Source organism: Perca fluviatilis, chromosome 3, assembly GCF_010015445.1.
Source record: "Perca fluviatilis chromosome 3, GENO_Pfluv_1.0, whole genome shotgun sequence".
Taxonomy (NCBI): domain Eukaryota; kingdom Metazoa; phylum Chordata; class Actinopteri; order Perciformes; family Percidae; genus Perca; species Perca fluviatilis.
Window position 1 is genome coordinate 18647782 of NC_053114.1, and position 16500 is coordinate 18664281.

At 40.4% G+C, this 16500-nt stretch overlaps 2 protein-coding genes across 3 annotated transcripts; one reads left to right on the forward strand and one right to left on the reverse strand.

The window, feature by feature from the left end:
- Positions 1-2247: 2247 nt before the first annotated feature.
- LOC120556268 (BTB/POZ domain-containing protein 1-like) lies at positions 2248-10878 on the reverse strand. The gene is made up of 8 exons (XM_039795742.1): positions 10242-10878; positions 9216-9372; positions 5080-5185; positions 4831-4991; positions 4465-4682; positions 4272-4359; positions 3124-3270; positions 2248-3011 (listed from the first exon to the last, which is right to left on the reverse strand). The coding sequence occupies exons 1-8, from the start codon at positions 10667-10669 to the stop codon at positions 2853-2855; spliced, it is 1464 nt and encodes a 487-aa protein (XP_039651676.1). The 5' UTR covers positions 10670-10878; the 3' UTR covers positions 2248-2852.
- Positions 10879-12080: 1202 nt separating this feature from the next.
- On the forward strand, positions 12081-16209 carry LOC120556269 (transmembrane 6 superfamily member 1-like). 2 transcript variants are annotated; one of them, XM_039795743.1, is made up of 10 exons: positions 12081-12375; positions 12504-12607; positions 12847-12944; positions 13031-13134; positions 13315-13397; positions 13638-13756; positions 13882-13986; positions 14156-14248; positions 14336-14455; positions 15515-16209. In XM_039795743.1, exons 1-10 carry the CDS (start codon positions 12284-12286, stop codon positions 15704-15706), a joined length of 1110 nt encoding a protein of 369 aa, XP_039651677.1. In that variant the 5' UTR covers positions 12081-12283; the 3' UTR covers positions 15707-16209. The 2 variants fall into 2 exon arrangements, with proteins under 2 accessions (XP_039651677.1, XP_039651679.1); XM_039795745.1 differs by lacking the exons at positions 12081-12375; positions 12504-12607 and having other exon boundaries at positions 12863-12944; positions 13035-13134.
- The last annotated feature ends 291 nt before the right edge of the window (positions 16210-16500 follow it).

The following is a 16500-nucleotide window of genomic DNA, read 5'->3' on the forward strand; positions in this document are numbered from 1 at the left end:
TGGCTGTTTATGCACTCAGGTGCATTACTGTTTTCAGATGATCAAATTAGCATATATATTAGTCCAGTGTGGTTTTCCAACATATAACATAATACAACATAATAAAACATGAAACCAACGCCTATATGTTCCAAGCTCTGTTCATGATATTAATTTAGGCTGCAAACAACTGACAAACTTGCTTTTCAAGGCCTCTTTGAATATGATGTTCACCAGTTTGACCAAAGAATTTTCCCTCACGAGGAACCAGATTTGTGCTACAGATGAAAAATGGGATGGAACAAAAAAAAGCCTTTCTCTCTGTTGCTTATGGCAATGTAAGTCTGATCATTTCAGTTACGTGTCACAGGTTGTCAAAAACAGCAGAGGCATAAATACTCTCCCCTGCTGTCAGTGTTCAAATAGAAGGCTCAAACCAAGAGAGACGGTCCATTCTGCTGCTATCTACCCACACACACACACACACACACACACACACACACACACACACACACACACACACACACACACACACACACACACACACACACACACACACACACACACATTACTGACATGGATTTGTAATCTAATAGCTGTAAGAAAATGTTTGAGTTATTCCCCATAAGCTTCGTATTTGGCTTTTAATGCCTTAGTATCAGTGGAAACTTCCCTCTGATAATTTTCACAGCTTTCATGAAGCTAGCTTTTTTTAGTCCCTTCAGACCTTTTTCTACATAACACAGGTGAGAGGAGAGGGCTGTCAGTGCTGTGGTCTATTTGTCCTAATGGTTTCTTGAACATTTTTTGTCTGGTGGGTGGTGAAAACCTGTCTCAAACTGATTTTCTTGTGTTTTTATATAAAGGCTGTCTAAGTGGGCAGTCAGCGGGGAGAAGCTCTCAAGTACCGCTGACTCACCTGACAGCCTCCGTGGATCACTCTCGCCAGAGCCCACTCACAGCTGTCGAAAGTGGCCTTGTTTCCCTCGCCTTTTTTTTTTTTTGTATGAATGTACAGATGATGAAATTTAAGAGCACCTTATCGCTGTGCTGTAGAATTTATTAGAATTTATTTTCACTGGCAAAATAAGAACAGAGCACATCCAGCAATAAATTATCTGGTGTTATTAAGATTTGCGTTTGGATTTAGGAGGACACAACTGAGGCTAAAATGATAATGCTGATTGTTTTCTTATAGTAGTTATAAGTTGGATTTTAGGAAAACAATGCTTTGCTGCACTTTTGGCATTTTAAGCTTCAATTGATTTTTAATTAGGTAAAATATCCAAATACTTATTTCACTACTGGCTGTTTCTACCTGCAACCCCTCCTCACAAAGGAAGTACATATACTCAAGTGCAGTATTAAATACACTTTGAGGTACTTTACTTTCCATGTTCTGCTATACTTTTTACTCCACTACATGTATTTCTATAGTTACCTTTCAGATTCATTTCAGATTCAACACTTATTTGTTTTTGTTTTCTATAGCCTACCTCTTATTTATTCTTGTACTTTCTCTATTTATCTGCACTATTGCTGTCTCAGTACTGCTGTAACAACCTGCTGTGTTCCCCTCTGAATCAATAAAGGTTTATCTTCATCTTAATTATCTTGTGACCGATTAGAGGGGTCTTGACCACTGGACTAAACTACGTAATTGAATATAAAGTTACTCCAGCTCGACCAACTACAACAGCAAAATACTTCATACATCCACAATCCATAATAACATTAGTAACATAACATTTTTCTGTAGAACCACTACTTTTAAAAGTTCATTTAGCGGATGATTCTTATGCACTTTTACCTATGTACAATTTTAAATGCAGGACATTTCCTTGCAATAGAGTATTGTTACATTGTTGAAGTAAAAGATTCAGAAGACTTTCTCCATCACTGTTTGTCTTTGACTCCTGCAGTTCAACATTACTTTCTCCGTCAGATTGTTACATTGTGATAATTAAAAGGCCGGAAGAGGCAAATAAAATGTTTGTGTAACAGAATTTTTTTTTTCTATCCCACGCCATGTTGAAAACAACTGATAGGTCTTTCCTATTCCCCATTTAATCTGTTAATAGTTTGATAGCTAGCTGTATGGAGTATCTGGCCACCTAGTGGCAGAAAGAGGAATGATACATATTTTTAAGCAAGACCAACTTTATCTGGAGTTTATCAAAGGAAACAATCTTACCACATTGTATTGCCAAAAAGCTGAAACAGACTTTTTAAATTATTTCACCAAAAAAAGTCCTTGACCAGTTTTTTTTTTCTTTTCATTTTAATGAAGTGCTATGCAAACATGTAGTCATAAATTACAACATGTACAGTACCACTGGCGAAGTTACACAACACACATGGATCCTTGATACAATGCAAAAACAAAGTACTTGAAGACACCTGCTGAATAAATGATAACAGTGCACAATAAAAAAATATGCAAATGTTATACTTTCTGTAAATGAATCACCAAAAGCTGAGAAAATAACTAAATGAAATGGTAGCAGTCTCTCTAGTTTCCCTCGTGCAGGATTAACTCCTGCACTGGCAGCTTCCTGATAACAACACACAGACAGGACAACAGGATTTAGATCATTTACAAATGATGAAACAGTTTATGCCACAAAAGCTTTTCTTCATACAAGAGCTGTGATTTTCCCACAACTCCGCTTGTTTCCACATTCTTGATCATGTCTGTACACCGCTATTGTATAGACAGATACACACACTCTCTCAAACACACACACACATACACACACTATCTCAAACACACACATTCTTTATTCCAAGGGATCATGAGGCACTACGTTTATCTCCAGCAGTCCAGTCTTGTGGTGTCTGGCTCAGTGTACCTGCATGACACCGTGTTAAGTCTAGGTGTAGTAGATGATCTCTGGTATCTGCCCATCTTCCACTGATGTACCGTTATTATTTCCTGGCGAGCTAAAAAAGAAAAAGGTCGTCTTGGTCCCCGTCGCTGATTCCTGGGTCACTTTCTTTAACCCTTTTGTGCCATAATGAGAGTCTGGGCCCTGGGGTGTGAAATGAAAAAGCAGGTATTAGGTTCATCCTTATCTGGGTTAAAACCGATCATGTTCATTTGTGCAATTATACACATTCTAAACGCAGCAAGTTTAGACTGACCTTTAAAGTGGCACATGCAGTGTAGCTGACACTGGGTAGGATTTCCACAGGCTCTTTGAACATCACTCTGAAAGTGTTGGCTGTGCCGTCACAGTTAAAACCTGTGTCGTTCTGCCCCAGTGTAATGCGTTTGTCGCTCTCTAAAATCTGCAGAACAGGATAATGTCTTTAGTGAATGAACAACAATGTGCAAAGAAAAACAAAATCCATGTTATAACTAACTATTAAAAACACAGCTGGCAAGGTACTCGGCTTCTGCGTTTATCCGTTTGGTGGTGTATGTTTCTGCTTGGTAACTGGACGTATTGTCAGTGCCCAAAATCGTTTTTCCTTGTGAAAAGATTGGCTTTTTGGGTTTACAAAAAAAGCATTACTGGTATTGAAACTGGCATATTGAATTGGTACTAAGACAAATGTTACACTTTTTGAGTAAAGAAAAAGTGTAAATTGCAACTCTCTATCACAAGCACACTGATGATATTAGCAATGTAGAAGTTCCTACTTTAAAAAGGAACACGCCGACTTATTGGGACTTTAGCTTATTCACCGTATCCCCCAGAGTTAGATAAATCCATACATACCCTTCTCATCTCCGTGCGTGTCGTAACTGTCTGACGCACCCACCGCTAGCCTAGCTTAGCACAGATCCTGGAGGTAACCGGCTCCATCTAGCCTACTGCTCCCAATAAGTGACAAAATAACGCCAACATTTTCCTATTTACATGTTGCGATTTGTATAGTCACAGCGTGTACAAATAACAAGGTCACATGAGACACAGCCGTCTTCTAACCGTATACATACTGGGAACTATATTCTCAGAAGTGCACACCTGCTACTTGCGGGGAGGTTACGCAACACCTGAAAAGCACTGTTGTTACTCTCTGCTCCTCACCACGGGGGCTTTTCTCAGGTGCTGCGAGCAAATCACTCGCCCAAGTAGTGAAGTAGCAGTGCTTCGCCTGCGAGAATATAATTCCTAGCTACGTCATTACGCATGTGACTATAACACTTTATGTAAATAGGAAAATGGAAGCAGTAGTCTGAAACTCAAGTGTCTGCTGTGCAGTCTTTGCGGTGCTTGCAGGGTATGATCTATAGTCCAATAAGCGTCGTGTCTAAATCATTATGCCTTAATGCCAGAAGTTACCTGTATGTTGACCTGATAGTCATTGGGGCCATGTATTGAACCATACAAGCCAAAACCCACTATGCATATTCTTCTGTTAACATTGAATCTACAGAGGGAGAAAGACAGACAAAGAGAGACAATTAGAAAACACATGTAACTTTAATTGAGATTGTTCAGATAAACAACTGACCACTGATGTTCGTCACCTCACCTGATTCTGTCGCTGGTACCACTGTACCCCCATCGACTCTCAACCTGCTGGAATCTATTAATGCTGCACTCCTCCCCCCTGAGGCAGCAGCGGGGCCTGTCGATGTAGTCGACCCGTGGTTTGGGGTTTACTGTAAAGTGTAAAAACAGATTTACCACCTCCCGATCGAACAATATTCCAGACTGGGCAGGCCCTGTTGCACAAGAAAGAATATCAAGCTGGTTTCTGTGGTTTGAGTTGTATGGACACAGCAGGAACATGACAAATATGTTTGGCTAAAATGGCCAGTATTGTGTTGAAGAAAAAAAAAGAAAAAAAAAACAAAAAAAAAAAATAAATTTTTGGAGCAAACTTTCAACAGTCAGCGGTAAGCGGAGGAGCTTTCCCCAGAACCTTCTGTTTGTTCTCCGAGGTCTGGGGGAGCTGTTGTCTGTAACACTCGGCCTCTGCCCAGCGGACCACCGCCCCAAATAAGCGGTTCTCCCTGATGCTGAGTGTGTCTCTTTGTAGCACTGCACATAAGGTTTCTACACATACAAATACACAGAATATTCATCAGTTCACAGCCAAACAAGCTGTAGAAAATGAAATATCTGGTCAACAAGACTCACATACCGAGGTCAATATCTGTAAAGCCCTCTGCATTTATTGCGTCCGCAGTGCTTTTGTCTATGGTGTCTAAGCAGAGACTGGCAAGTTGAGGCTCATCAAATAACCTTGCCTGTAATGAAAGCACAAAAGAAGCCACGTAAGTAGGGTTGGGAACCAAATTAGAACAGATTCCAAAATGACACACACACACACACACACACACACACACACACACACACACACACACACACACACACACACACACACACACACACACACACACACACACACACACACACACACACACACACACACACACACACACACACACACACACACACACACACACACACACACACACAGGTCTTCTTTATTTATTAAATATTGTGCAAGAAAAAAAGAAAAATATAAAAATATGTTGGGGAAAATAATGTTAATCTGTAAACAGATTTGTCAATATCTTGTATACTTTGTCTGTCAGCAGGATTACGGAAAAACTACTGGGCCGATTGTTGAATGAATGACGGGGCGGGGATACCGAAATTCTTTTACTTTCATTAACATTGCTAGATAGGGCGTTTGTGCTGCACTCTTAGGATGTCAGAATAATCGAAAAAATGAGTTCCCAACTGGGAAAAATTCACCCTGCATTAACATTGAAAGATAGGGGATGCCTTGGCGGAGGTCTGCGCTCTCCAAGTGCCCTTTTATTTTTCATCTGGGTTTCTTTGGGTGGCTTATGGCTGACAATTCTTCCTGTTGCCGTGTTGGTAAAGAAAAAAAAAGAAAACGGTGTTTTTTGATCAGAAAGCAGACGATCAGTGGTGTAGTCTAATGTATTGTACTGGGTATACTGTACCAATTTTTTTTTTATTTTCCTGGCTCAGAATTGGCCTTTTGTTGGGGAGATGTCCTCCCCCAGGGTTATTTTGAGCGTCAAAGACTAATATCCTGCATTCTGATACACTTTTATGCACCAATTTGTGGTGGGAATACCTTTATTTATCCCATGAGAAGGAAAACACAGATGACATTCAAAATACATCAACAATATAATGCAATATAAAGCAGTAAGGGGGCTTTCACATCAGGGACCTAAGCCTGGATCACAAAAGTTGACCCCAAAGCAACGAGGACAAAATAAAATAGGCTACTTATATTTGTTAAATATGTTAAATGTGCGGTGAAGGGAGGATACTGGCGTTAGTGTAGGCAGAGCATTTGGGCCTGGTTGCTACGCACACACTATGCACTGCGCACAGCGAGGAGCGGGTCGATGAAAGATAAGAAAAGTCTTTCTGCATGTTCTGCAGTGTTAGCTTAGTTTGCTGTCACATTACTCGACCCCGTATTTGTGAATACAAATATCTGAAGTGAAAGTTCTGTCACATAAATATGTTGTTGCGTATCACTGCACATGTTTAAGTGGGTATATGGAAATCCTGGAGATTTCTTAGTGGGTATACTGCGTATACCTGCGTATCACGTAGACTACACCAGACAGCATCAGAACAGAATGCTGAACCCAAACAAAGAGCAGCATAAACCAAAAATAGAACAGGTAATGTCATAAAAACTCAACCATTGATGGCTGGAAGATGGTCTGGTGGGGATACAAAGAAAGACAAATGGTTCCATGTTGCACTGTAAGGGCTGCTGTCAGACAGTTTCCAGCAGATGGAACAAACAAGACAAAATTGTTATTACCTTCTTCCATATATTGCCCTATGAAACACCCTTAAAAAACAGACCAAGCTTTTATTGAAACATTTTGTTCCTGCTCTGCTTTAAAATGCTCTTATTCTGGTGCCCTAGGTCTTAAAATGGTGAGTTCACCTAAAATACTATAAATATATTTTTCTCACTTTCTCCTGGTGGTGTCTGGCCAAGCAGTTTCTGCCGCCACTCCCATGCAATGGAGGTTGAATGGCATTTCATTTCTGCTCAAAGCATCAAAATATTACATGTGAAAAAAAACTGAAAACCCAACAGCAATGTGTGTTTCCAGAAAGAATGTCCCATTTGCTCTGGAAAAATCACCAGACATCAATGTTAATGTTTTTCCATAGGGACTATTTCTTTGGTAGAAAGTAGATCCAGTGATGTGTGGAAAAGACCGCATCTAGCGGTGACTTTATCACCAGTTCTCTCCTACTATCTCTCTCCCCACTTGAACTCTGCCTCTTCACACAGGCTTTGGGGAAATCAAACTATGCCCAGATTGTCTCTCTTTTGCCCGACGCAGTCCGGCAATCATCATAATTCTCTATATCTGTATATCTGTATCCGTCTCTGTGTCCCATCTGACAGCGGCAGAGCCTGGGTCTGTCTGAGGTTCCTGCCCAAAAGGAAGTTTTTCCTCGCCACTGTTGCACCAAATGCTTGCTCTTGGGGGAATTGTTGGGTTTTTGTAAATTATAGAGTGTGGTCTAGACCTAATCTCTGTAAAGGGTCTTGAGAAGAGTGAACTCTTATGTTCGTTATGTATTTACTGATACAGACAAATAGAACAGAAAATAGAACAGAATGTGTCTTATTTTATCAGTAATTATGATCAAACAAATGGTCAAATAAATGCTATGATAGAGAAACTGTAAAACATAATTAGATAATCTATGTATATATGTAAATCTGTACACATATCTAACCCTATAACATATACAACCGAATGGAAATAGCCAAAAACTGAAATCATGACATGTTATGCAATTTATATGGAAGGAGAATATAAACAAACCACATGGTCAAGGGGCAACTGCAGGCCTCTTCCTCCCTGTCATCTTCATCTGCCTCCTCCTGATCACTCTCTGCCTCTGTCGCTCTCTCTGAATCTGCAGCCTCCTCTTCATCCCTCACAGTCAATTCGTCCTTTCCCTTTTCTCTTTGACTTATTTCTGCATCTCCTTCTGTGGTCTTCTCCTGCTCTGAACCGCCTGGTCTCTACAGTTTACTACCTTCTCCATTTCCCTCCTTCTCTTCCTCTTGTGCACTACTGTGAATTTTCTTGGCTGGCAATATCCCCACTTTTAGGCTTCAGCTAATATCTCCAGCTACTCTGGCCTGCAAAAGTCAAGATGTGAAAAGCTCTGCTTATCCTTGTATTACATTACACTGTAGGGCCCTGTAGCTAATAAATAGCCTAACGAACATAAAATCAGAAGAGATTTATTACATGCACACAACAGTTATGTTTAGACTAGCCTTCTTAATCCCACTGGATTTGTTCTTTTCCCAGTTTGACAGTAAAGGATGTCACCTGGTTTAATTTGTGCAGCCTTATTGCCGTGATTTGTAAGAGGAAGTGGATTTTGTAGTACTCCTTAACTAATCACATACAAATGATCGGTCTCAGCAAGCACTGTGTAGTGTGTTGTAATGTAACGACACCGAAACGGCGACCCTCTGTAAACGTTTTGAATTCAAACATGCCAGTTTGTAATATTTTGTATTATGCTGTTCTTGTCTTTACTAAAATCAAAACTAATCAAAGTGCAGAATGCTCTTACAAGTCACGAGGGAGCGATTTGACTTTGGCTAATGTAATAGACGCGCTGTTGTTGATGCTGACTCGCCTTTAGCATACATTACATTTATTACAAATTTAACTTTAAGTTAAACGTGTGTTTAAACTTCACCTGGGGAAACTGACTTCACCTTCAGAGGCTCGGGGGCGGCTCAGTCGCTCCAGTCTTTGCCGTGATGCAGGGCAACCACACCGCAGCAGACTCACTGTGTGTGAACGCCGCTCTGCACGTTTGATGCAGGGACGTAGCTAAGCATTTGAGGGGCATGAGGATAAGATTACATCTACTATTATTATTTATTGTTAATTAAAATAAATTAATTGTTTGTTTCAATGTTTTAAGAAGCTTGTGGACATAGTGGCAGTTTGTTTTTACAAGAACAGTTTTTTGAACACCCAAGTTAGGGGGGCAGCAAGGCCCTAGAGTGGGGGGTCAGCTGCCCCCCCCCTTGCCCCACTGTAGATCCGCCCCTGAATTCAAGAATCTCAGAGACAGATAACTCAGACCTCAGCACATAAAAACCGTGAAAGTATCTGAATGTGTATGTGTATAATATCGGATATATCTGGGGCTAATGAGATAAATATGCATTTTAGATAAAGTGAAATTTAACTATACAACAGATGTGACAATAACCTGAGTGAGGAGCATGAACGCGTTGTCGGCTCTGAGGTGCTTGGTGAGGAACTCCACACAGTGACTCTCCAGAGCAGGGACTGCATACTTCTTAGCTGTATACAGAGTCGTCATCACGGTCTCTGGACCAATGTGGACCTCGTCAGAATACAAGAACCTGCACAGAGGAAACCAAACAACCAAACAAGCTTTCTAGTGAGCCACTGTTCAGGCATATTCACAAGTCCAAAGACAAATCAACTAATGATTATATTCACTTTATCACCACAACTCACTTTATCATGTCATCTGTCTCCAAATGCTCTGTTGAGTTTATGGTTTCTAATTTTTATTCTATTCTATTTCAGTTTATGTACCACTTATTGTTTATTCCTTACTTTCTATACTTATCTGTATTTATCTATGTTGTACTGATGCAACAAACGAATTTCCCCGCTGGGGAACAATAAAAGGTGTATTATCTTATTCATTGTTGATTTATCTGCGGATTCTTGCTTGATTGAACTATTAATTGTTTGGTCTATGATTTGCCAGAATTAGTGAAAAATGCCCATCATAATGCCAGAGTGCCCAAGGTGACTTCTTTAAAGTGCTTGTTTTGTCTCATCACATGAGACACAATCACCATCACAAGAAAAGTAGCAAATCCTCACAATTTAGAAGCTGGATCAGAGGCATTTTAGCGTGAAAAAATGACTTTAACAATGAATCGATTATCCGAATAGTTGCAGATTACTTTTTTGTTGATCAACAACTAATCCATTAATCGTATAATTGATTCAGCTTCACAGTATACTATACTTAGCTAAATCTTTTAAATCTGGGTTAATGATCGGTTATCAAATTTATGTTACTGCCATGATGCTCCAATTTAGCTAGCTCGTCCCCAGTGTGCAGTGCAATAACTAAATCACATCCTCTTTCAAATGGCAACTGAGGCTGAATGTTGCTGGATGATCAGATAAACAACTACTACTATCAAGTGGGCTTGTGTCTGGCCAAGTGCATGGTGATCACCTGTCCTACCTGAGCAGGGCGAGGAAGGCTGCCGGTTCCACATCAGGCAGCTCTATTTCAGCCGAGGTTGTGGCCATCCCTCCGTTGAACATGGCATCAAAAACGGCACTGCCAGCTGCCAGGACAAATTTATGGGCCGGTATCCTCTGGGCCTGTCTGCCCTTCCCGACTATAAACCTGACGTCGCTGAGCAGCTCGTTGTTGAAGAGGAAGGCGAAGCGCTCCTTCAGGGAGCTCTTCGTCGCCTGCCAGTTGTACATGGGTTCCCGGTGAAGGCCGAGGACAGGCGGGGAGGCGGACCGGGCAGGGCCGGAGGCTGGCACGTTGGAGAGCACCGCTGCGGCTCCAGACTGAACCGACTGAACCGCGTTGGATGCTGCCTCCTGACCGTCATGGTTTGACGCTAAGCCGACGCTGTCGCCGCTCCCGGTCGCCATAACGACACGCTTCTCTGTTTTATTCTAATTCTTCAAAGTACCGTTAATGATCCACGGAAATACCCCGACCGTCCGTCTCGTGAGTTATTTACGTGGTATCCATCGCGGTTGACGCCATCATCCTTTGATGTTTAGCTAGCCAACGTTACCTGCTAGCTTTCTTTTACTGTCTATGAGCTTGCGTCTCTCCAGAAATGACGCACACGCGCACTTCCTCCAAAACACTTTTTTTTTCATTCAACTTTATTGCGGAGTTCAAGCGCAACAAACAAAAGTGACAAAGAAAAGAGCAAAAGGGGTATTGAATACGAAATTAAGACTCAAAACAAACGAATATATAACTAAATAAAAAATAAAAAAACTAGCTAGTTAGCTAGGTATAAATATGTGATATATATTACAAGGAGGTAGTACTATCAGTATCATACATAGATAGAAAAGAAAGAAATACATTTTAGCTATTTTTAACTAACTTTTAACTTTGTTGTTGCCTACAAATAGTTTATATATTTTAACCATCCAACAAACACTTAAACAATAATATGTTGCATCTGTATAAACAATATTGGAAACAATCCAAGTTTCAACCTTTAAAATGGAGGATTTAAACATACTTAAATCAGTAATTACATTTTTGGTGCCCACCATATAAATCATTTTTTTCCCCACTGATTTATTTATACTATATTAATTTATAAATCAGACAATAAACATATAAATGAGCATATTTACATCACTAGTTATACCTATAAATGTAAATATGTATGTATAAACATAAACACATTTATACATTTATTTGTATAATTAATTAATTTTGTTTTTCATATCGCCTGTATTACTGTATATAATGCACATCATTTGCTTGTTATTAAATTAAAGAAATATACTGTATATCCTGCTGGCTGCCTGCTTCAAGTTTTCCACCAGATGTCAGAGTCTGCACTTTCAATAGAAGAACATAAACAAACCTTCATAGCCTATTTATAGATGATATTCAGGCTTCAAAATTAACTTTTTCGTCTACCAGCCAAATGGCTAATGAATGTTTAAATATTACCAGCCATTCAATAGATTACCATTGGGTACCAGCCATTCAATAGATTACCATTGGGTTTTTTGGCTGGTGAGTGAAGCAAATCTACCAGCCACTTGCATATTTCACCAGCATTTGGCTGGTAAATGGTGCTAATTTAGAACCCTGATGATATTGATGAAAAATAAACACATTGTAGGCCTAGTTACTCTACTAAGCATAATCGCAAACTCGTTAATTAAATAAAGCAGCGATAGTCACAGTGAGTGTTAACAGCGGTGTGCGTGTGTGTGCGTGTGTGCGTGTGTGCGCGTGTGTGTGTGAGCGCGCTCGCTCGCGTGCGTGCGTGCGTGTGACTGAAGGTAGGAGAGAGAGAGAGAGAAGGCGAGAAAGACCAGAAGAACAAGAGAAGCATGCCTGCAGGAGCTGAATTGGAAGTTTTTGCCTTGTTTTCGGTGTTAGAATCGTGACTTTTTTTTATTCCTTGAGATATGACTAAACAGGAGCGTCTTTAGCAGTTGGATTTTTTTTTTTATAATCTCAATTCTGTCACAAGATAAATCGCTCCAACCTGGTCCGCTATGAGCGCGTCTGCAGGGACTGGAGTGTTTGTGCTCTCCTTGATGTCCATCCCCATCTGCTATTTATTTAATTCCCTCATTTACAGCAACAGGTGAATGAGAATACTATTGTATCTGCTGGTGAAGAAACTGCCACCACCAGTACAGTAACTGCATAAAGTTCTTTCGAAAATGATTTGTCATATTTTTAAAAATATACATGTTTCCACCTTGCATTTAGTGCTGACGCTTTCTTCTTCGCTGGGTGTTCAACAGTCCTGATCCTGGCCATTTCAGCTCGTTTTATACTCAAGAAGAAGGCTCCAGTAGATCCTCTTTTCTATGGTAAGAATTCACAAATGCATTTGCGTTTCTCGTTGGGACCAAACCATTTTAAATGTGTGTAGTCTTTGGAGAGAAATATTAATTTAACAGCAAGTCATGAGAATGGAATCATTAGGTTCTGTCTGACTTTAAATCAAAATAGAGGGAGTTATTGGAGCTTAGGATCCAGTAAGTAGTAAGTATCTGCTGTAGTTTTGTCACCCAACTGAAATACATTAAAAGTATGCATCTGTCTGCAGTGTATGCAGTGTACACATTCCTCAGTGTGGTGAATCTGATCATTGGGCTGGAACAGGACAACATCATTGATGGATTTGTGACGTTTTACCTCAGAGAGGCAAGTGTTGTGTTGTGAGTCCTGTTTGTGAGTTGTCTATATGCGCCTGCACACATTCTTACTGATAAATCTCCCCTGTGTTTCAGGCAGATCCACATATTAACACAGCACATGGACACATGATCTCCTATTGGGATGGCTGTGTGCATTATCTCATCTATCTGCTAATGATTGCTGCAATTACTTGGGGGTAAGAGCTCTGTCTATCTATCTATCTATCTATCTATCTATCTATCTATCTATCTATCTATCTATCTATCTATCTATCTATCTATCTATCTATCTATCTATCTATCTATCTATCTGAGTCTTTGGAAGTATAATGTGTTTATCTGGCTTTGACAATGGCAGTGTTATGTGGTTTGCACAGGGACAGTTACAGAGCCATTGGACTCTACTGGGTGGGATCTTTTCTCATGCGTGCCATAGTCTACATTCTTGGGAATGCTGTGGGTAAGGAGGCTACACTATAAATAATGGCATGCTTTTAGATGACTAGTGTAGGGTAGCCATGTAACCCCCCCTACATACGTCCCCTGAGAATCCTAAAATACAAGAATACTATCTACAATGGTCCAAACTTGAACTAGAATTGAAAAAGATGCACTTTTCACTGTAAACACTGCAATGTTTTGGTGTTTTGCTATGTGTTTTTCCCACAGTGAGATATTATCTTGTTCTGTCCTTCCCCAGGGAAATATGGGACCCATGTTAGTCCTCTCTTCCTCCTCCACATGCTATATATCTCAGTGTCTGTCTGGGCCTGCTTCCGCACCTTCAGCCAGCCCTCCACATGGGATGCTCAGTTTCCTGTAAGTCAGGATCATAACTGGTGGTTATTACAATAAAGAATATTATTGGAAGATTCCCATACATAGCTTGTATGTGTGATCGAGAGCACAGTTTAAATATCAATGTTGTTTTGTTTTTCCTTTAGAGCATCCAGGAGGCGGAAAGAAAATGTTTACTCCACAGACCTCTGGACCTACTGTTCATCATCTACCTCATCCTTGCTTTTGCTTTCTGTGTCTTCAGAGGCCTGGTAAGAAACCTGAAGAGAAAGAACTGCCCAGTGCGTGTGTGCGCACACACACACACACACACCACACACACACACACACACACACACACACACACACACACACACACACACACACACACACAGTGGTAGAATGTGTTTTTGTAGAGTGCCTCTGTATTTTGTGTTTTAGGTTGTTCTGGACTGTTCCAGCAAATGGTGTCAAGTCTACACACAGCAGTATGAGCCTTACCTAAAAGACCCTTCAGCCTATCCTAAAGTACAGGTAACTCAGTGAAGCTTTAAAAAACAAACAATTGTTCTAACACTGTCATTGCACACATATCTGAAGAAGTGTATCCATGTTTGTCAGATGTTGCTGAGCATGCTGTACTCTGGACCATACTACATCATTACTCTCTATGGGCTGATGGTCCCGGGATGTGAGTGGATGCCGGATCTGACTCTTGTACACTCTGGAGCACTGGCACAGGTACCTGCTGGTTGTTTTTCACACTTGGCTGGTGACCAGGGATAACTAAGCCTTTGCAGTTAAATATCCTGCAGTACCACCTTAACAAGTGCTTAACACAAAGGTCAAAGAGATGTCAATCAAGCATCCATGTCATATTGGAGTTATCATAATTACTTTCCAACTTGTAAATAGTGTTCACATCAACATCCAAGTTGTAATTATGACTGGGAAAGTCTGTTTTTTTTCCGAAAGCTCCGATGTATAGCTCCGATATATATCCAAATTCATAAAAAAGAAGTGTCTAAAAATCAAGCAAATACGGACGCCGCCCGTCATCCAATGTAATCACACCCAGCTTAAATGAATGTAGTGCTATAATGTCAGTTATCCAGACCTTGTAGTGGTTTTCATCATTTACAGTCACACAAGGTCTTCTGTATAAAAGAGCAAAATATTTTCCCACATGACATCATCATTCCAGGTTGATTAGGCAATGCTAGATAGAGAGTGGGCATCTGACCAAGTGTACACAGTTCCCTAACTTTCCAGTGGTTGCAGATTGGTCTCTGTTCATGTTATTCTTCAGTGCAGTCAAACACCAGTGGCTCTGCGTGAACAGATATGGTCTGACCATACACTCTCTGTTGACATCTAAAGATGGAAACTCTGAAGAGTGGTGGGAGCAGCTAGTGGGCCAATCACATCTTAACAATACAAAGCAGCTATTGTGTTTGAGCTGCAGGCTGGCGCGCGTCACTCATCAGCGGGATAATGGCAGAAGCTGACTTCAGACCAAGAGGAATGGTGGTATTCACTTAAATGTCAGCTGTTCGACTCGGCTATGAATAGGAAAGCTGATGCTCCGACAGCCATGGATGCTATGAGACGTATCATGTGTCTTTCTCCGTGACTTTCTATGAAAACGTAACTGGCAGGAGTCTGTTAGATTAAAAATATTTGAGGATGACTGGCAGTACCAGAATTTGTCCAGGTTCAATGGGTCATCACTCCATTAACGGAATAATCCACCATAAAACAATTTTTCCCTGAGCGTTCCCTCTCTACTTTACTTCACAGGCCCAGTTCACTCATATCGGTGCATCACTTCACACACGGACGCCGTTTTCCTACAGAGTGCCTGCTGATAGCCAGCCTGTCTTCTTGCTGGTTAATGTCCTGTACGCTCTAGTGCCTCAGGCTCTGTGCTACCGCTGCTGCTCCAGGCCTGCCTTCTTTCTCAGGCCAACGCCAGAAAAGAAGACTGAATAAAGAGAGAGAGAGAGAAAGAGTGCCAGGAATGTCAAGGATGCCTAAATAAAAGGTTGTAATACTTGCAAAGTACTGCTCTGTGTTTGCAGTTATTAGCAGTTGTCAGTTGCTTTTTTTGGAGCTTCCACCTCTTTAACTTAGTCTCGCTGACCTGTCTCCACAGTGCTGCGAAGTAACCTTTAACCTTGATGAGGGCTTAAGGAGGGTATCAAAAGGAGTTTGATACTGGAGTGTGTGTGTGTGTGTGTGTGTGTGTGTGTGTGTAATGATTCTCTTAGCCTTCTTGCAGCACCCGGTGTAAATTGTATATGTCTATTGTATATTTTATATATATATATAGCAAGCACAGGAAGGCACAAACAGTGTCACTGTATGGATAATAGTGTGTATGGGAATCAAACTACTTGACAATACTCATTGTTCTTATATTTTTGGTAAGTTGGTTACAAAAACTGCTTTCTTGTTGACACTGAGGTTTCTGTGCAGTGTTTTTTTGCTAGTGGGTTGGCAAATAAAGAAATCACTCACATGTGTCTGTGTGTTTCATATTATTTATTATTAGTATTATTTATACAATAGATGGATAGATATTCAACACTTTAAGGGCATTTGGAAAGAACAAAAATGTCTGTTATGGTCATATTCAGATTACAAATGTAAATGTAAAGGTACTAGTTATACTGAGATGGTTAGTTTTGATACAGTTCTTTTTCACTTTCAAAGACATTTTAATTGAATTTAGACTAATAATATTAGAAATGCTTTGCTGTATTTAACAAAGGCCTACTGCATTT